Source organism: Panthera onca, chromosome D3 (genome assembly GCF_046562875.1).
Source record: "Panthera onca isolate mPanOnc1 chromosome D3, mPanOnc1 haplotype 2, whole genome shotgun sequence".
Taxonomy (NCBI): domain Eukaryota; kingdom Metazoa; phylum Chordata; class Mammalia; order Carnivora; family Felidae; genus Panthera; species Panthera onca.
The window spans coordinates 69,511,652-69,534,130 of record NC_138350.1 but is presented as its reverse complement, the minus strand read 5'-3'; the positions used below and the strand labels follow the sequence as shown (position 1 = coordinate 69,534,130).

The following is a 22,479-nucleotide window of genomic DNA, read 5'->3' as shown; positions in this document are numbered from 1 at the left end:
GAGAAGTAGGAAGTGGTGGTGGAGGCAGTGGTGGGTGATCACGTGGGACCTTTTGTGGCACCATAAGGACTTCGGTTTTGCCGTTTAGGGTTTTGAACAGAGAAGTGACTCCATTTTATGTTTAAAAGGATCACTCAGGGGCGCCTGGGTGGCTCAGTCGGTTGAACGTCCGACTCTTGATTTCGGTTCAGGTCATAATCTCAAGGTTCATGAGTTTGAGCCCCGCATTGGGCTCTGTGCTCACAGCACGGAGCCTGCTTTGGATCCTCTGTCTCCCTCTCTCTCTCAAAAATAAACAAATGTTTAAAAAAAATTAAAAACAACAACCACAGAAAAGGAATATATTTAAGGATAGAGCCCACAAGAATCGCTGATGGATTTGATATAAGGTATGAGAGAAAGAGATGGGAGTCCAGGATAACTCCAGGGCTTTTGGCTTGAGACACTTAGGTAAAATTGGAGACGGGGAAGAGAAGGCTTGGGGGAGGAAGAACAGAAGTTCTTGGCCTGACCATTGTGGTCAGAGTGGCCCTGCCTGACACTGACGTCCTGTGAGCTGGGTAACGTTCAACAGGAGAAGACGGAGGCCTAGCCATGAGCTCCTAGCCACAGCGAGGCCAGCCATCGAGGTGGGGCCAGCTTCTGGATGTCAGGAGCTGCTGTTTCTCTCACCTTCTCAAGGTACCTGGGGAGATGGGGGAAGGGGAACTTGGGACATTCTCTTCTGTTGGGTTTTTCTATGAGACAGGAAGCAAGGCTGTCTGCAGTGAGTGGGGATGCAGGAAGATGTCCGAGGTCTGATGCAGGGAAGGTGTCAGTCACTGGATGCCCATCTTAAAGTTAGTGATGATGACTGAGTGAGACAGCCAGCACGACTGTACTTTTCTGCAGCCACGTTCTGCTATGTGGGCTGTGCTCAGAGTAGGTGAAGAGTAGTTGACATAGCGTCAGATGCGAGAGGTCTGAATCCTAGCTTTGCCATTTTGGTAGCTACGTGACCTGCAGGGCTCTGTACCTGAGAGTCTACATCTGCAAAACAGGAAAAATAGTAGTACCTACACCTCAGAAGGTTGTTTTGAAGGTTAAATGAGTAAATAGATATCAGGTACTTAGAACAGTGCCTGGCTTAAGGTAAGCACTCAGAACGTATTAGCTGTTCTACCATTTCCCCCCTTTATCACAAAATCAATGTACAATCTTTCCTGACTTGGTGTTCTAACATTTGGGTCTTGCAATGTGTATGTAGTGGGGGAGAAGGGATAAGGAACAATTCCGTTAGTGCTATGATTAAATAAGGAGATAAAGTAGGAAGCTGAACAAAAGGAAAAGTTGGTGAGCATGAGTAGGGCTCCACGTGTGAATCTAGAGCTAAGCCCAGAGCACTCCCAAGGGAGCAGGTGTTCTGGGGTGTGTTTTAAGGTTTAAGATAATACCGAGCTTTGAAAGTGCCTCTAAAAACAAGGTCATAACACATTTTTTATGCATGGGAAGTTTTACTAAGAAAATACACACATCTCATGACAATTTATGTACCTCAAAAGCGAAAAAACAACTCACATCATTATGGAGTGTTTACAGATTCCTGAAACCATCTGGAATAAGTCAGTCTGGTATAACACTCTACACAAGGCTTTCCCCTTAAACTGGTAATTCCCTTAAGCAATTACCACAAGATTATCCCATCCTTTTATCTTAAATGCACAGGTGGGAAAGGCTAAGCGGTCACTTTTGTAATGCATGACTCCCTTGAAATTAGTAATTCATGCTTGGGATGTTATCAAAGGGAACACAGTATCAATTGCAAAAACATGGTTTTAATTTCAGTTAATTTTAAAGGTCATTAGGCAAAGTATAATAAAACATTAGGCAGAAATGCTACTTTGTCAAATATTTAGCTAAAATAGGTCTCAGAAATTCCTTATTCCACACATACATTTTTATATTTCTACTTTTTAACTCTTAGCTTTTTCTCCCCCTCACTTTTTTTTTTTTTTAAGCAAGCTCCACACCCAATTCTGGACTTGAACTCATGACCCAAGATCAAGAGTCACATGCTCTACTGACTGAGCCAGCCAAGCACCCCAACTGTTCTCAGTTTTTAATGGAAGAAGTTATGCATATTATAGGCATATATACATGCCTATAATACAATAGTTATCAGTGTATCAAAATATCATTGCCTCAAGATATGGAAATATATCTCACAATTCAAATTCACATTGGCAGAGGCACCAAGTGTATAAGCATTATTGAAACTGGTTTGCATAGCAGTGATAGCAATTGGTGGTTCTGGAAAGATTATCAAATCAAAAGTGTTAGTGAACTAGCTCTTGAGAATCTTTGATAGAAGTTATCAAATTCAAAACCAAATCTTTTATGGTTACATCCAGTACTTAAGATGCTGAAGACTAACACAACAGTGTTATATTGTATTTGAGTTACATACGGGAACAAAGTAAAAATCAAGTAAACTGATAAAACACATTTAAAAGGACCTAAGTCTAATCTTAGAAGAACACGTGAGTTTTCATCTGAAATAACAGTTCCTGGAGACAACGTATTTAAGATCCAGATAAAATCACCCGTCACACAGGCCCTTCTTCCTTGAGAGGGGCTGAGGTTAAGAGCCCTGACTCTGCTACTCACCAGCTAGGACCTCGCGCAAGGCATTGAACCTCCCTGTGCCTGTGGCCTTTCTAAAACAGGTGCAGTGACAGGAGGTGATTTGCGAATGAAGTACGCTGACGCCTATTAGATGCTTACAAGGAGACCAGGTGCTATCCGTAAAATTGACTTTAGCATTATTTGCTAACTGTACATACCTAACATGTTGGTGACATTCAATGACTGTAGGAATCAATGACTTATTAGGATATACACTTAAAATCAGAAAAATGTACACTTAAAATGTACTGGGGAATATTTGTACATAAATATACAAAGCATCCAAAAGTCATCTGGCTTAATTTGTATGTTTTATGCAACTAAATTATGAACACATTTCCTCATCATGTATCATAATATATCATGTTACTTTTCTGAGAGGCACCATTTTCCTTATCCAAGAAGGGAAATAATTATTGTTTTAAAGTCTAATCACCAGTTTACCTGAGTAACTCCTGGCAAGAATTATGCACGAAGAGTCATGTCCTAATCAGGTCCAGCTGAATGTATTAAAATTTGAAAAAAAGCATTGAGCTTTTACTCTGCTTCCATTAAAACATTCTCATTTCAGATGAGGGGGAAGTTGTCTATAGTCAAATTATCTTGGCTATTTTAAATATTAAATATGTTACTTTATTTAAGCTTGGCTGTAGAGGATTTATTTCATCTTAACATTTAGATGCACATTAAAGTACAAATCACAAATCAGTTGAGAGCCAACGTAGATAATGATTCTGTGTTCTCTCCTATAAAGTCAGCAATGTGCCAGTCCCTGAATATGTGTGGTCGTGTTTTGGATGGAAACACGATATTGGTGCTATTTCACTGTTTAGGGTAGTCCCTCTAAATGGAATCCCAGCAGAGAGCTTTGAGATTTCTATCAGTGTCCTTAAGTGTTATTTACACTCAACAGAGAGGATTCCATTTTGGTGAATTCAACAGAACCCTGGAGCTGTTCAACAGTATGAAGTTCTTTTTGAAAGCTACTGAGTGGCTTGGGGAAAAAAGCTACAGGAGTATTTGGATGAAGTGTTCTTTCTAAGGCAAGACTTGTCTCACTCCTCTACCACCCGTTTGAGTTTTCTCAGTTATGTGAGGGCAGTAAATATATTATGCTCCGTGCCCCTTAATAATTATGCTTTGGTCTTAATTCATTAGCAACTTCTTTGCAAAAAGGAGAATGCAGAATCTTATTTCTGCAGAAGCTGATAATTTAAGGAAAGAAAAGACAAAGGATAAGTCGTATCATAAGGCAACCAACAGAGAAGAAACAATTACCCATTTCATTGCTAATCTTAAAAAAAATTTTTTTTTAACATTTATTATTTTTGAGAGAGAGAGAGAGACAGAGCGTGAGCAGGGGAGGGGTAGAGAGAGAGGGAGACACAGAATCGGAAGCAGGCTCCAGGCTCTGAGCTGTCAGCACAGAGCCTGACGTGGGGCTCAAACTCACAAACCGTGAGATCATGACCTGAGCCGAAGTTGGATGTTTACCCGACTAAGCCACCTAGGCGCCCCAGATAGCTAATCTTTTCATAAGTGAAAACTGGCTGCTAGGTTTTACTTAACAAGCGCATTTAAAAACTATACTTCAGGGTTACCTGGGCGGGTCAGTTGGTTAAGTGTCTGACTTCAGCTCAGGTCATGATCTAACAGTTTGTAAGTTCAAGCCCTGTGTCGGGCTTTGCGGTGACAACGTTGAGCCTGCTTCACATTTTCTGTCTCCCTCTCTCTCTGCCCCTCCCCTGCTCACTCTCACTCTTTCTCAAAAATAAACAAACATTAGGACTTTTTCTAAAACTTAGAAAAATAAAAAAAAAACTATACTTCAGAATTGAACAGTATTCTATTTATATATTTTCAGAAAAATCTGTTTAAAAGTTCTATATTAATTCCTGTCCTTATAAACATCCCACAAAAACTCGACATAAGTGGATGAAAACAATTACATGGAAGGACATAATTCCAGTTGTCTTTTTTTATATAAAGTATGTACTATATGAGCACTAAACAAACTGCACATCACACTCAAAACTCTGGAAGAAAGCCACTCAATGCCTTCTCTGTGCCAACACCTAGACATCACCTGGGCGATGGCAAGAAATACAGACTCTCAGGCCCCACCCCAGAGCCACTGCATCAGCGGGAGCCATCAGTTAGCTCTCCAGATAATTCAGATGTACACTTGAAGGCAACGGTTGGGAGGCAGGGTGCATGTGTGCCAGAATCCCCTGGGGACCTGCTGAAAATACACCTGCCAAGGCTGTCCCTGGTGGTCCAGGGGACCTGGAAGGAAGGGGCAGAGGCATATGTATTGTAAAGAAGCTTCAGGGTGGAGGCACCTGGCTGGCTCGGTCAGAGGAGTGTGCCACTCTTGATCTCAGGGCCATTAGTTCAAGCCCCACGTTGGGTGTAGCGATTAAATAAAAACTTAAACAAACACACAAACAAACAAACAAAAAAGCTTCAGGGTGATTCTGAAGCAGCTTCCTGGTTAAGACATCATCCTTTAAAAAGATTTTAACCAAATCTCTAACATGTTCATCATTATACCCCTACTATTTACGCAGGCTGTTTCATACCATGGGCGCTGGTGCCAGATTAGAGACAGTGTTCTCATTTTCCCCTACTGGGTAGTGTCTGACAGACTAAGCTTACAGAATTTCTTCTCTATTCAAAAGAATGAAAATGACTCTCCACTGAGGTTTTAAAAATAATTACCTTCTTGTTAGGTAACAGATTCCATAGAAGGTCTGAATGTTTGTTTCTTTTCCAATTTGATGCCATAATGCCACCAACCCCCTTCCACTATCCTAATAGCTCCTGCCTAGATTCTTAAAATTTTTTCTTCAAAGTACATCCAGTAATTGTTACTTTGTTGGTAAATACTACATGAGAATAGGTTGCTTTTAATATATATTCCAGTGTATATTTATTAAAAGCAACCTGTTCTCATGTGTTACCAACCACTATTTTACTGGTTATATGTATATAATTTCTCTTTTAAATAAGCAGGCTATATACCAGTTGGCCTTGTTTTTTCCTTGAAGTATAATTTCCATGAAGACTATACTAGAAAAAAAAAAGACTATACTAGACATATTTACTAAGCTTCGTAAAATTACTTTAATTCAGCATATGGTCCTGCCTTCAATAAGCACTAGGCAAAAAACAGGATTTGTAATTATTATGCTTGTAATGTTAAACTCAAGATAGTATTTTGGGGGGTGATTTTGTTTTGACAAGGTAACAAGAAAAACATAAACCTTTCATCTTTAACTAACAGAAACAAATTGTGACCTGGTTGCTTATTTTATAAAACAGATTTATTTAACACACTTCTGACTTCACTCACCTGTTAAATGGATTAATCAATTGCATTTTTCCATACTCCAAATGGCAATGCCATTTCAAGCTTTCTTAAAATGTTGAATTATATTCAAAATTAGTATCAATCAATCTCTACCTATAGATAGAAGGAAATATGAGCATAATAATTAACCCCTTTTTTCCAAGGACCGTGGAGAGAAATACCAAATAATGTCCACCCTTATACGAAGCTATGAATAACTTTTTGTAGTTAATATTCTAGAATGAGCATTTAAAAGTTCCTTCAAAGCAACTATGTTAGGCACACATAAAGTAATACTACTAATTCTCAAAATGCTTTTGGGTTTTGCTTTAGATCTCTCCAATACAGGGGCACCTGGGTGGCTCAGTTGGTTAAGTGTCCAACTCTTGATTTCCACTCAGGTCATGATCTCAGGCTTCGTGAGTTCAAGTCCCATGTCCGCACTGACAAAGCAGAGTCTGCTTGGAATTCCCTCTTTCTCCCTCCCTCTCTGACCCTACCTTGCTCACTGTCTCTCAAAATAAACAAACAAATTTAAAAAACCAAAAAACAACAAACACCTCTCCAATACGCCACGTAAGAAAACTGGCTTCACTAGCCAATTGTTATCCATTTTAATTGGGATTAAAAATGGCATTTCCTGGTAAGAACACCAACCTTATTTATCCCCACTTAGATCTAAACTAATTAAATTGATTAAAAAATTAATTCCATCTTCAGTAGACAGAGCTGTCACCAATGGTATTCAAAGGAATGTATCACAGAAACATTCCAAAATTATCTAAGTGATAAAGAGCACCATACTGGAATAGGGGATACAGCTTCTCCAGTTAAGTATGCTTCCTTTGGATGTGAAACATATGACTAATTTGTTAAGGGTCACATGATGTCACTTATAATTTATGCATTGTGTCCCTTCCTTTCAATCATCTAGAAATAAATAAAATGAAAATAGGTATTTTTCGTCAAAAGCAAACCTAAATTTCTAGTGGGCAATAAAATCGCATCATTGAAGCAAATTAAATTTAGGGTATTACCTTTATTAAATAAAAAAGTTACACTATGATTTTTATACACTATTGAAAACAATGACTATTTTGTTTATTTGTCTAAAGGCAGCAATACTTCCCACTTCTCTCTCATGATGTTAAAGCTTCAAATTAGGTCCAGAAAATAAATAACAGGGTAGATTTTTCACATTTCTCCAGATTTATCAACTCGAAAGGGATTTCAGAGCATAAAGATAAAATGAGGCAGACAAAAAGAAGACTTGCAGATACTGACAGTTTGTCCTCAGAATTTGGTTAAATTTGGCTTCTTAAAATTCTATACTCCTATCCACAGAAGTAAATTTCGATTCTAGGGCTGGGGAGAGAAGATCATTACTATAATAGTAAATAGCGAATACTTTGGCAAGCAGGAATAAGAGCACAAGTGAAGACATTGATAAATACATTTGGAACATCTCTTTGATGTGGTATGAGCTACAAATCAGAATGAAAGCATTATGGTTATTTGATTGCAGGGTCCTGGTGGGCATTAACAATATAGCCAACACATCTACCCTCTACAGAAGTATAAATTCATGAAAAGAATAAGTCAAGCAAAGCGGTGGGGGAGAATAAAACACAGGAAAAAACCATAAATTTGAGAACATTCTCTCTTTTTGTCTGAAAAAAACAGGTTCCCTGAAGCATGGAAAGTATTTCTCAGTGGGTATGCTTCTATTCTGTTATCAGGGGAGGGCTTAATGCAGATTCTGGCCAATCATAAACATCTGGCAGCAACGAATCATATTCACTTCGCCATATTCTTTCTCTAATGTACTTGGCCTTGTCCTCAGGTTCTGGGTATCGAAAAGCCATTTTGTTAGCATACAGGTATTCTGTAACCTGAAAAATAAGTAAGATTACTGTGTAGGCTCTGAATATCAACCTGATTGAGAGAAAAGCTACTATTCAAACACAGAGAAATGAATTTAGAAGAGTGACGTTTTTCTTTTTTCAAAGTACAAAACAACATTACTTTGACTCATTTCAAACATTTGGAAACTATTAAAAGCTTAAAAGATGAAATAAAAATTATCTCCAATCTCACTGTAAGTCTGATGTGTTTTAAAGTCACCCCCCCCCCCCAATTATTGGCATTTCCTTCATACTTTAATCTAACAAATAATTTTAAGCTCTACTCTGTGTCAGTCAAGTAGACCTACTTGGGTGGCCTGCCCAGCCCATGTCCTTCTCCCTATTTTCAAATGGGGTGTAGGAGACTCTACTTCCTACCCACAGGTGACTGGACTCCGGTGAAAACCTAACCCACAATGAGCCAGGTAGTTTTTGCTCTAGAATCTGGATTAAGAGACACAGAAATTATTATAAATCAGGTGTTGGGCACTGAACTGTAAGGTCAAGTAAAGTTAGGGCTGGGACTTACACATCGAAACTCACTACCACCATCATGGAGTGCCAACCATGTTCTATGTGCTTTACATGGACATTTCATTTAATCCTCACAAGAATCCTATGAGGTAAGTACTGATATTATTATTTTCATTTTACATATGAGGACACTGAAGTATGAGGAGTTTAAGTAACTTGCCCAAGACAGTTAAAAGAGAGCTGAGTTTTAAACCCAAAGCATTCTGATTATAGATCCCAGGCCCTATACAGTTAAGCTAGATTACCTCCCACATCACTTGGCTTGAATGGATTTCTGGTATTTGTAACCAAGTCACACACCATGAATGGCGATGAGGATAAACGCTCTGAGCCTCAATTTTGATGTAAAATGAGGTAGTACAAAAAGCTTCCTCACAGGATATAGCACAGTGCCCATGAAATCGTCAATTCTCAAGTCACGGTTTCATTTTAACTTAAAAAAAAATGTAGTGGCAAAGAGTAAAAAAATACTTAAACAATTATGCCTTTCTCCTCCTAGTCTAGTTCCCATTCTAAATGGTGATCATTATTGAAGTTTATTTCAGCTCTCTAAGAAAAAAACTTAACAAAAACTGAAGGTTATTAAAAATAAGCTTTCAGGGGCGCCTGGGTGGCTCAGTCGGTTAAGCGTCCGACTTCGGCTCAGGTCATGATCTCAAGGTCCGTGAGTTCGAGCCCCGCGTCGGGCTCTGGGCTGATGGCTCAGAGCCTGGAGCCTGTTTCAGATTCTGTGTCTCCCTCTCTCTCTGACCCTCCCCCATTCATGCTCTGTCTCTCTCGGTCTCAAAAATAAATAAACATTAAAAAAAAAATTAAAAAAAAAAAAATAAGCTTTCATCCCAGGGGCTCAACCTTCCTGTATTTTGCGATGAAAATATGTTTCAATTATTTTCTGGTCTATTGTAAGAAACATATTTGTACCCACGGAAAAGACCGGGGCAAGGCAGGAGATCAGAGTGAGTTCTCCTTGGTCAGGTAGGCATGCAGTAGGTGACCGGTAGCTATAAAGAGATGCTCAGTGGCTGTGGGTTGGGGTGGGGGACAGAAACAAAGCACTGCCTAGTCTCCTGATCCCTTGTTCTTAAAAAGGAAAGCCTCAGTGAAGGAGAAAATTCTCTACTCTAGGGAAGGGGAAGAGACATGATCTGGGGGCTGTACTCCTGTGCCAACTCGTAAACACAGGTATCTCCTATTTCATACGACCTTCCATCTGGGCACGATGGTAACCTCTTGACTGACTGATACGTTCCCAAATCTTTCCCACGTGTAATATCATTCTATAAATTCTAAAGCTGAACTCTTTCCATCCTAGTTCTGGGCTCTAAAATCCTCAGTTGTTTTGGAACAGTAAGGTATTCAGACTCTTTAGTCTGGCATTCATGTATCTGTACAAGCTGGCCTTAAGATAACTTTCAAATCCTGTCTTATGCCATTTTCCTATCTATACTTTAGATTCCAGCTCAACTGGAGTGGCTGTTTTTATTTTTTAGGATTTTATTTTTAAATAATTTCTACACACAACCATGGGGTTTGAACTCATAACTCTGAGACCAAGAGTCGCACACTCTACCGAATGAGCCAGCCAGGTGCCCCTGGATTGGCTGTTATTTCTTAAACATATCATCCTTTACTCTAATTCCCAACCTTTGTTTAGTTTATGAGTACTAAAATAATGCAAAAATAACATTTATAGTCAAAGGGGTAAAAATCTTAGGATCATCAGTATACAGTCAAAAATGTGGTTGATAAATTCCGCATCTAATCTTGATGTTTAAGAAAATTTTAGTAATCTGGGAATGAAGCCTACTTCTTTAAAAAGATGAAAGAATATTTATTTCAACCAAAAGCTAGTATCACATTCAATATTAAAATATAAGGATGTTCTTATCAACTGAGTTGCTTAAAACTGATCTTAAGGGTAAAAAAAAAAAAAAGAGCAATACATATAAATTAATAATACAATTGCTTGCAATTGATTTAAAACTCAAAATTCTAAAAGAGTTAATTAAGAGACCATTAAAAGAATAAAAACTGGGGACGCCTGGGTGGCTCGGTAGGTTAAACTTCTGACTCTTGATTTCAGCTCAAGTCATGATCTCCAGTTCGTGAGATGGAGCAGCACAGGGCCCATTTGGGATTCTCTCTCTTCCTCTCTCTGCCCTTCCCCGACTCAGACTCTCTCTCTCAGAATAAATAAACTTAAAAAAAAAAAAAAGAATTAAGATTGTTCAACCGACTAGTTATCAAGTAAATTCATAAAAATTAATACCTCCCCTATATGGCAGAAATTACTAGCAAGGAAACAGATATGGAAAGAAAAACTTTGTTCGTTATAAAGGACCCAAAATTTTAAATATCCAGGAAAATAAGTATTCAGCAATGTACCACATTTATAGAAGAAAACAACAAAATGATATTGAAAGACTTAAAAAAAAGAAAAAGATTGTGGTGAGTGAAAAGAGACACTGATGGGGAAGAAGAGTCAATACTAAAAGACAACTGTACCAATTTAATTTATAAGTATGATAGTTTCATACGTAGTTGCAGGGTTTTCTTTGAACTCAAAAACTGATCGAAAAATTCATCCAAAAAAATGCACAGTTTAAACAAATCCTAAAAAACCATAATGATGGGAAGGAACTATATAGTATAAAATAATGCATATTATATATATGCCACAATAACAATTATTTTTCTTAAGGTTTTAAGACTGTTTTTAAGTAATCTCTACGCCCAACTCACAACTGCCAGATCAAGAGTCTGTGGGGCTCAAACTCACAACCGCCAGATCAGGAGTCACATGCTGTACTGACTGAGCCAGCCAGGCACCCCACATACCACAATAATTTTAACAGTGCCTAGTAATAGGCCAATATAGTTAGCAACAGACTCTCAAGATATGAGGACTGTATGTTAATAAAAGGACCATTCTTCATTAATTGGTGCTGGGGCAACTGGTTAGCTACTCCAAAAAAAATGTTTCTCTATCTCACATCATATTCTAAAATAATTCTGAGGGGTTACAAAGTTTTATGTTATTAAAACATGCAGGTAGATATTTATATGATTTTGGGAGTGGGGGAAGGCATTAATATCCATAAAGGGTGAAGAAACAATCCACAGAGTAAACACATCATTCCATAAAAAAAACTTGAAATATGGCATTCCACAAGTTAAAATAAATGGCAAACGGGAAAATACCTGCACCACAGCCAAGAGGAGGATCACGACACTTAATATATACAGAGCCTTTATAAGTTAGTATTAGAAAGAAAACAACCAGTACAATATAAAAACAAGCAAAAGTCGAGGTGACTAGGTGGCTGAGTTGGTTAAGCGTCTGACTTTGGCTCAGGTTATGATCTCACAGTTCATGAGTTCGAGCCCTGTGTCAGGCTCTGTGCTGACAGCTTGGAGCCTGGAATCTGCTTCGGATTTTGTGTCTCCCTCTCTCTCTGCCCCTTCCTCCCTCCCTCCCTCTCTCAAAAATAAATAAACGTTAAAAAAGATTTTTAAAAACAACGAGATATAATTCTCCACCTATTAAGTATCTATGATTAAAAAAACACTAAGTATTGGCAAAAGTGTGGGAAAACAGATGTATTTCATATCTAATATGTACAATGTAAACTGATACTTTTTTCCTGAAGATATATGATGGTAATTCATATCAGAAGCCTTAGCATAGTAATACTTTTTGTTCTTATGATTAGACTTTATCTTACACAATCACAAATGTGTGCAAAAATTTATCTAAGGATGTTCACTACAATATTTCTAACAAAATGAGAAATGCTTAAAGTCCAAAAATACAGAAATGGTTAAACAAATTATGATATACCAACAAAGAGAACACCATGCAGCATTATTAACAGTCATACAGGAGAATTACTACTGATTAAATGGGAAAAGGTTTACAATATACTTAATGGAGAAAGTGCAGTGAAGAACCAATTACAAAAACAGTCATAGGTGACTGCATGTGTGTGCAGATGTATGCATGTGTTTGGGAAGAAGAAAGACTAGAAGATAACAAATCCAAAATAATAATGTGGGTTACATCCTGGCAGAAAGAATATGGGTCACCTAAAATTTCTTCTTTGTACTCTTGAAATGTTTCAAACTTGTCTCTGTAAACTTGTGCTACTTGCATAAGAATATGTCATTAAAATTTATGTGAGGAGGTATAAATTAATACTTACCTTAATAGCAATGTTAATAGAAACTTCCTGAATATCAGCAAGTGGTGGGTAAAGTCTCCCTTGAGCTAGCTCTTTATCTGTCAATTGATTTGCCAGTGCCTGAAGAGAAAGACAGCATTTTACTTTTGTTTAAATAACATAGAATAAGGATCTAATAAAATGGGAAAGGGGTTTGGGGAGCAGTAAATCATACAGGTATCATAATTCTCTTTACTTTTATCAGGAATATGCTTAAAGCACTGCAGAAATTAAAACTGTTCACCACTAAACAATAAATAACCAGATTTAAAGGCTTATTGACAAATTCTTCTTAACACATACAAAGTTTGGCATAATTACAACAGCTACTATGAAAACAGACATTAAAATTTGTATTAACACGAGTTCTTCAAAACTCATATTGCAGTCTGGCGCTCCAAAAGGCCAGCACACTCCAAATAAACCAGTATTCATTAAAAAAATGAAGCTGCCATAGTATATCACCTTCAGATGTATATACTACATATATATGTACATTCACTACACATACACACACACACATATACATACTATACATATACTATACAGGTACAGTACATGTCATAAGTATGAAAGGATTCGTAACTTGCAATCAAACATCTAAAACATCATGATAAAAATGAATTTTATGCAAAAGTAGAGGGGCAAGTCACAAAATCAACAGATGAAGAACTTCCTTTCCATTCATAAGGCAGATGTGACCCATTCTCTGTCTCTCTGATTTTAATTAGGATCCATTCATCTTTATAACTCATCCTTTATAAAACAGCCAAACAATATTTAGTATGTGTGCTGCCGAAGTGAGCACTGCCAAACACTATTTAAAGCATTTACCTTTGCAGCTTCTAAGAAAACATGGTCACTAATATGCCGGGTATTACAGAGAATAACAGCTAAAGCCACACCTAGAAAACATTATAAATAGTTTATTTAGTAAGGTCACTTTTCAAATTATGAAAGGAGCCAAATAAATTCCCACACTTAAAGCAAATTAATGGTAACCCACCTCCCCCAGACGGACCCCCAAAACAAAGCAGCCAAGAGAAAACAGAAATCTGAGTTAAAAATCAAGTGATCTTTGTTAACTGTTACAATTCTTATTTACCAGAACAATTTTAGAAATAGCAAATGGCTTTTCTCAATTTAACAGTTAGCAAAATTACAACGCATACAATTCATCAACACTTGTTACAAGAAACATCAATCCCTAGCCCACCTCTAAACACCTTTCCACTTCTTAGACGTTACTATGGACTTCTATAGAGGCAATTACTTTCCATTCTTTTAGTTGATTATTTTAATGTTTCTCTCTCTCACTCTTCAACAGCTTGCTTGAATTTCTCCTGACTGACTTCTGAGTTTTAGAGATCACTGATTCCTTCCTGCAGGAAATAAGTGTGTTGGCTTTCCTTCACATCTCCAGCTTCCTCCCTTCTTCCCACATGGTTAGGGCACAACTTTGGCTGAACCAATATTGTTTATGTTATTAGGACTTCATAAGTGTTACTTGCAGCTGAGCCATTATTAACACCCTGTCATGATTATTTCTCCTCTCCTGCATAACCTTTTGTTTTCCCTGAAGTTACTGTCCGGCTGTTCTCCTTGTTTTAGATTTTCTGTACTTAAAATCACTTCATCCTGAAACACTCATTCAACTGCCTAAATCATGAAGTGTTTCAGCTCCCGGACATAGTCTCTTCTTTCGTCCTCTAGAAGAAACCTGTGCTGAAGCTCCCATCTGGTATAGCTGCTATGCATCCCAGACACAGAGTTGGCATCCTGGAAAAACCCCGATTTTCATGGGGACTCCCTTTGCTTCTGAGTTCACTTCCTAAATCCCACTTCTTCCTAGTTGTTTGTTACTTCCCTTTTTGGTAGGATACGTTCTCCTGTAGTTTTCTGAAGATGCTCCCTCTCCTCCCCTCTCCTTTTTTCCACTACTTTCTACTTATGTGATAGTTTCTTTGGGTTTACAATTCTAGTTTGGAAATAATTTCCTATCAGAATTGTAAGCATTATTCCAACACCTTCTAGCTGCCAGCTAGATTGAGCTGATTGAGAAATCAGTGCCAATTTGATTCTCGATCCTTTTCAGTGATTATCTTTTAGCTGCATCTCTGGAAGTATTAGGATCTTTTTTCATACCGAATGTTCTGTAATTTCCCAGCGATGTGCCTTGAGGTTCATGACTTTCACACACCACGTTTGGCACTCAGTGGGAGGGCCTTCCTATCTAGAAACTTGGATCTTTCAGTTTGGGGAACTGTTCATGAAGTTTTTCATAATTTTCTTCCCTCCATTTATCTGTTGTCTTTCTAAAATTTCTATTTTCTGATATTGTACTTCCGGGACTAGTCTGCTAATTATCTTCTTTTATTTTCCACCCCTTGTTCTTTGCTCTATTTCTAAGTGACTTCCTCAGCTTTTTCTTTCTTTATTTTTTTTAATGTTTATTTATTTTTGAGAGCAAGTGGGAGAGAGGCAGAGAGAGACAGAGACCCAGAATCCTGAGCTGGTTCTGTCCTATCAGCACAGAGCCCAAAATGGGGCTTGAACTCATGAACTGTAAGATCATGACCTGAGCCGAAATCAAGAGTCAAACGCTTAACCAACTGAGCCACCCAGGAGCCCCCTTAGCTTTTTCTTATAATCCTTCTGCTATCAAACTTTTCATTTTCAAGCACTCATTTTTGTTTTCTAATTAAAAAAAATAAAATTCTGTCTTGTTTCTGGAACATAATATTTTTGTCTCCATTGATAGTTTTTTAACTTTCCTTCTCCCCACCTAATCCCTGCTTCTTTCTAAAAGGCTTTTTTTTCCTTATTTATTTTGGTCTCTTTTATGAAATACATTGTTCATATAAGAGATTTTCCTCAGCTGATTAGTAATCTTTGAGTGTTTCTCATGTGAGCGTTAGGCACTAGAATGATGGTAGCTCTGAGGCGAGGATGGGGTTTGCCCACTCCGAGAATCACTGCGGTGGCTTGGCTTTTAATCACCCTACTTTCTGGCACCTCTGTCTTCAACTGTGTCTGGCGTCTTCTAGTCTAGAAAGTCTCAGTTTTACACTATTCAAAAGGTATCCCAACAGTCTTCACCAGGGTGGGGAAGCACAGTTATCTAATTACTCAAGGATGAGAAGAAAATCAGGTGGTTAATAGCTTCCTTATTTAATCCAGCCTCTAGATAATATATATATTTTAGAAAGTAGAGCATTTGTTCTATCTACAGTTAATGTTACTTAAATATCTGGGGCAAGATCTATAGCCTTCTTATATTTTTCTTTTCGATTCCACATTCCTTTTTTTCCTCTTTATTCTTGACTTTCAGATTTTTAAAAAAATTTTTAAAAAATATTTTATTTATTTTTGAGAGGGAGAGTGCAAGCGGGGGAGGAACAGAGAGAGAGGGAGACTCAGAATCTGAAGCAGGCTCCAGGCTCTGAGCTGTCAGCACAGAGCCCCACGCGGAGCTCAAACTCATGAACTGCGAGATCATGACCTGAGCCAAAGTTGGACGCTTAACCGACTAAGCCACCCAGGCTCCCCTCAGATTTTTAAAAATCATTTCATTTCCTCCTCAAACGTTCTCTCACCATAGCTGGGAAGTTTTTCTAGTCTTCTAGTGATTATCTTAAAATTTGTAACATGCACCTGTATGAAAATTCTACGTCAATTTCTAATTTACCCTCCTGACACAAGGCAAATCCCTCATAACAGTTTAACTCTACTTAACCGACAAGCTATATATTATTGTTGCTCCTTTCAAGTAAATCTTTTTCCTCTGGCTGCATTCAGTCTTCACTTTGTTGTTGTCTGCTAAAGCCTCACAATGATGTTTCCCGGATGTGGCCTTCTTTTTATTTATCCCACATGGGTTTCACTGAGCATCCTGAATATGTGTATTGACATCATTCATCAGGTTCTAAGAAATTCTCAGCCATGAAGCCTACCAATATTGCCTCTGATTCATTCTCATGCCCATCTTCTAGGGCTTCAATAAACTACATCAATTAAAGATATGCATCTGTTTTTCTATATTTTCCTCTTTGTTTGGTCTCTGGATCATTTCTTCTGGCCTATCTTACCATTTAATCCTCTTTGCTCTAATCTGCTATAAGCCTCATTCACTGAGTTCTTAAAATTTATTTTTCAATGCTAGAATTTAGTGTTACTTGGCTGAATTTTTCAAATTTGGTTTTATCTCCATAAACTAATACTAAGCATATTTGTTTCAGAGCGCCTGTTTGATATCTAGAATTCCAGAGTTTTCCTGTTGTTTCTGCTCCTTTTGCCTTGTGCTGTCTTATCTCTTTACATGAATTTTTAACTAGGAATGTATTTTAAAATTTGTGAAAGGAACTTGAAGACTAGGGTGGTGTTATCTTGTTCCACAGAAGATTTCTGTTTGCTTCTGCCAGGCACGTGTGGATGCCGGTAGGCCAGAATAAAGGCCTGAGGTTTTCTAGATCATCCATGTGATAGTGCAAATATACCCCTATTCCAAGGTACAGCTTTAGGGTTTCGGCCCACTAGTGGTTCACTAGAATCCCTTCCTTGGCAGGTGCCGGATGCGAACACTGGTCTTCCCTTTGTGGAAAGTACTGCTTTACTGCTCAGCCACTTCTTGCTGATCAGAGAGCGCTTCTGGCGTAAGACTCCTTCACATGCTGGTTTTCTGAGCTCTAGTTCTCTCCCTAATCTTTTTTTTTTTTTTTAATTTTTTTTTACCGTTTTATTTATTTTTGAGACAGAGAGAGACAGAGCATGAACAGGGGAGGGGCAGAGAGGGAGGGAGACACAGAATCGGAAGCAGGCTCCAGGCTCTGAGCCATCAGCCCAGAGCCCGACGCGGGGCTCGAACTCACGGACCGCGAGATCGTGAGCTGAGCTGAAGTCGGACACTTAACCGACTGAGCCACCCAGGCGCCCCTCTCTCCCTAATCTTGACCCAGAATTCCCCTGAGATCAAGAGTTGCATGTTCTACTGACTGAGCTAGCCAGGTGCCCCACAAAAAAAAACAAAACAAAACAAAAAAAAACCTTCTGAATGAATGAATGCCACAGAAATCCCCCACATTACAGTCAACATTTTGTTAGCCTTTTGACTATTTTCAGGTTTTATTTTTGTTGTTATTTCATCCAGTTATAATTACTGGACTAGGTAATTCAAATATTATTGGAGCCTTACATGTTTACTTGCTTTATAAACAGACTTTTGTCTTCTTGTTTTTTTTTTTTTTAAATCATTTTATTTCTCATCCATCCTCACCATTTCAAGTGGTTTTTTTTAATGTTTGTTTATTATTTAGAGACAGAGATAGAGCATGAGCATGGGAAGGGCAGAGAGAGAGGGAGACAGAGAATCCAAAGCAGGTTCCAGGCTCTGAGTGGTCTGCACAGAGCCCAACATGGGGCTCGAACTCATAAACCTTGAGATCATGACCTGAGCCAAAGTCGGACGCTTAACCGACTCAGCCACCCAGGCTCCCCTGTCTTCTTGTTTTAAAGCCTGTTTTTACCACCACTACCAATTTATTTTTACATCTATATTTATAGTGCTAATAATGGTTATTAATAAAGTTAGGACTTCGTAGTGCTGTATAAAATAATCAATTGCCAAATTCCTTACTAGTTAAATAAGATACAGAAAATGACTTTGTTAAAATGAACAGAAAGGTATTCTTTTCCATGTTCTTATGCTTTTATGCCACAGAAATATTGTTGGATAGAATAGATTGATTTTGAATATTATCAAGTTCGAGAAAGAGATCACTGGTGATGGGAGAGTTTCTACTATAGATACTAGGTCTCCAGAGATAAGCAGGGTAGACCTCTAGACATAAAACTGCCACATGGAAGGAAAAGGAGGAAAAGCGCTGGGATATTCACAGGCTAAAAGTCTTTGACAACAGTTGTAACATGCTTGCTTGATGCCAGCCCATGTACACTAAAAATCTACCTGTCGTGAAATCTTAGAGCCTGCTCTCAGCTCTTCAGGGAGAGGCCCACGAGGAGAAAGACACACGTACAAGGGAAATTCAGATCAAATCCCTATTTTACTAAACATAGTCTCTCATTAAAATGAATGAACTAAGGATCACCAGAAATTTATAGAAAATGAACAGCACAAAAGAAGAAATATTTAAAAGAATCTTAGCCCGTAGGGGGCATTTGAAAGGATACTGCAACCTTTAAAAAGAAATAAAAGTGGATATTAAAAAAAAGAGTGATTTTAGGACAAGAAAAAGGTATTGGGAATAAAAAAGGTATTTGAACCTACTAAACTGATGACATGTGATATTAAACACTGTTAATTTCATGTGGTTATGATACTAGTACTATGGTGATATTTAAATTAAAAAATTACTTTTTCAGACATATACTGAAGTAGTTATGAACAAAATTATATAACACCTCTGATTTGCTTTAAAATAACCCAGTGAGGAAGGCACGGGTGGGAATATATGGTTACCTGTTGATAACTGCTGACGTGTGGGAGACTGGAGCATGGAACTGTGTTCTTCCCTCTGCTTTTGTGTATGTTTGAAAATTCTTATAATAAAAAAGATTTTGGGGTTTTTTGGTTATTTTTATTTTGTTATATATTTGGTTGTATATAATATTTATTTTATATTGTTATTGTGTTATTTTATCTGAAGCAGGCTCCACACCCCATGTGGGGCTTGGACTCACAACCCTGAGGTCAAGAGGTGCATGCTCTACTGATTGAGCCAGCCAGGTGCCCCACAAAAAAAGACTTGAAACATACACTAAAAGTGCTAAAAACAGATGAATGAATGAATGCCACAGAAATCCCCCACATTACGGAATAAAAAAGGCAGAGGTGAATATGTGAAATAAAATTTACAACTCAAGAACAATAGAGGGATTTGACCGCGGTCTAACATAAGTTCTGTAAGAGGAAAACGGCAACAATGGAAGGGAAAAATGAGAAAGAAACAAAAAGTTACAAAAAATCCTTTGGAAAAGATATAGGGAACTGGCCCACACACATACATGCATAATAAATGGAAATTAAGCCTAAACCTGGATGCATCCTAGTAAGCTTTCAGAAATCTAAAGAGAAAATTTTAAATATTTTTAGGAAGAAAAAGCTAGTATGCATGAAGAAATGAGAATCTTAATGACATCAAATTTCTCAACAGCAACACTGGCCACTAAAAGGAGAAATATTTTCAAAGATCTGACAGAATGGACTTTCAGTCTACAAATCTCTACCCAACCAAACTATCAAGTGAGAAGACAAAATAAAGACATTTTAAGATATGTAAAAACTCGGGAACATTTCATCCATGCTCAATAAAAACACTTACTCAAAAATGCATTCCAAAAAGTGAGACCAGGACAGAAATAGGACACATGCGTGTGAGAGAGGACAATAACATGGGGCCCAAGAAGTAGTCAACTGTGGAGCAGGATCTAGGAGAAACGAAGAAAGCTAACAGGAAATTAAAGAAAGATTCACTATACTTGACACCTGAAAGACTTTTGAGTTTCAAACATTTTGTAATATAGAATTATGTATTCAAATCATACTTGTTTAGACATAAATGATCCATAATCATGTAATTTTAGAATCAATCCATAGACAAAGCACAGAAAACAACAGAACATAATGTAAACGTCCAAAAACCCTCTCTACAGTGTAGAAATACTAACTGACCAAAATTGAGAGATGGAATAAGAACAGATAAGAAAGCTAAGTACCAGATTTTTCAACTGTGGCAAACTAATAAAAATGGTCTTGGGGTGGCTGGGTGGCTCAGTCAGTTAAAGATAAATGTCCGACTTTGACTCAGGTCATGATCTAGTGATTCTTGAGTTCAAGCCCCACGTCAGGCTCTGTGCTGACAGCTCAGAGCCTGGAGCCTGCTTCAGATTCTCTGTCTCCTTCTCTCTCTGCCCCTCTCCCACCCACACTCCTGTCTCTCTCTAAGATAAACATTAAAAAATTTAAAAAAAAACAGTCTTAAGTTGTTATCAAAAGGTCTTTAAATATGTTCTATAAAAATAAAGGTAACTACTCTAAAAACTAAAAATAGTAATACAAATTCAGAGGTATAGAGAAGCAGCAAGGTATTAGGAGGTATGTGGACACTATTACATTTTACAGTTGGGAAGTTCATACATACTGTCTATAGCTGGAATCAAGATAAGGGAAGAGAAGTGTATCAGTGATGATGGTAACCATCAGAAAAACTCAAAGCAAACCACTGACAGCGGTTATAGCTGAGAAGTATGATAACGAGGCACGAAGAGAACACATGGGCTCTTTCCATAATTTGGCTGTTGTTGATAATGCTGTTATAAACACCGGGGTGCACAAATCCCTTTGAATTAGTATTTTTGCATTCTTTGGGTAAATACTAGTAGTACAATTGCTGGACCGTAGGGTAGTTTTATTTTCTACTTTTTGAGGAACCTCCACAGTGCTTTCCAGAGTGGCTCTACCAGTTTGCATTCCTACCAATAGTGCAATGGGGTTCCCTTTTCTCCATATTCTCACCAACATCTATTGTTTCTTGTGTTGTTGATTTTAGCCATTCTGACAGGTGTGAGGTGATATCTCATTGTAGTTTTGACTTGTCTTTTCCTGATGATCAGTGATGTTGAGCATCGTTTCATGTATCTATTGGCCATCTTCTTTTGAAAAGTATCTATTCATGTCCATTTTTAAATTGGGTTTTTTTTGGGGTGTTGGGTTTTATACATTCTTTACATATTTTGGATTCTAACTCTTTATCAGATATGTCATTTGCAAATATCTTCTCCTATTCCATAAGTTGCCTATTGACTGATGAATGGATAAAGATGATGTGATACACACACACACACACACACACACACACACACACACACACACAGGAATATTACTCAGCCATAAAAAAGAAATGAAATCTTGCCATTTGCCAACAACATGGATGGAACTAGAATTATGCTAAGCAAAATAAGTCAGTTAGAGAAAGACAAACACCATATGATTTCACTCATCTGTGGAATTCAAGAAACAAAACAAATGAGCAAAGGGGAAAAAAGAGAGAGAGAGGCAAACCAAGAAACAGACTCTTAACCATAGAGAACAAACTGATGGTTACCAGAAGGGAGGTGAGTAGAGGGATGGGTTAAATAGGTGATGGGGATTAGGGAGGGCACACTAAATAGGTGATGGGGATTAGGGATGGGTACCCGGTGTTGTATGGAAGTGTTCAATCACTATATTGCACACCTGAAACTAATATTACACTGCATGTTAAGTGCAATTTAGATAAAAACTTTAAAAAAAAAGGAGGTACCAAAGGGAGACAAAGAGGCTTAAATAATTTTAAAACATTGTGTTCTTTCTGCATTTTTATATACCATGTAGTACATTATTTCTGTAATAAAAACAAATCTAATGAACAATATGAATACATTTATAGGGTAAATAAAGCAAGTTGGATTTGCTGAATTCCTTGAGTTTACCTGTACAAACATACCAAAATTCTGTAAACACTATTGTTCATTTTATTCTTAAATTCTAAGCAATTTGGAGAACTAGTTAATGTAATTAACTATTGATCTTTCACATAAATAACGGTGGCATTTACCTGGAAAAATATACACATTGTTTCCTTGGCCTGGTGTAAATACTTGCCCGTCATTGAGTTTCACTGGCTCAAATGGACTGCCACTGGCAAACAAACACCTTCCCTGTTAAGAAATGAAACAACTTCAATTTGTAACTTCATTTGGACTAAAATATTGAGGTGAATCAAAACAACGAATCAAAACAAAGTTAAAT

General features: G+C 37.7%; 1 protein-coding gene across 3 annotated transcripts in view; it reads right to left on the bottom strand.

Annotated features, from left to right (window-relative positions):
• The window catches only part of ME2 (malic enzyme 2), a 73,075-nt gene that overhangs the window by 12,088 nt on the left and 38,508 nt on the right, over window positions 1–22,479 (bottom strand). For 2 of the 3 annotated variants that reach the window (XM_060613874.3, XM_060613875.3), the window contains 4 exons: window positions 22,286–22,388; window positions 13,509–13,579; window positions 12,657–12,755; window positions 7,036–7,908 (listed from right to left, as the gene is read on the bottom strand). In XM_060613874.3, the coding sequence (XP_060469857.1) occupies window positions 7,741–7,908; window positions 12,657–12,755; window positions 13,509–13,579; window positions 22,286–22,388 (441 nt within the window). In that variant the 3' untranslated portion in view covers window positions 7,036–7,740. Of the gene's footprint in view, window positions 1–7,035; window positions 7,909–12,656; window positions 12,756–13,508; window positions 13,580–22,285; window positions 22,389–22,479 lie in introns of those variants that run through there. The other variant, XM_060613876.3, reaches the window with a different exon arrangement.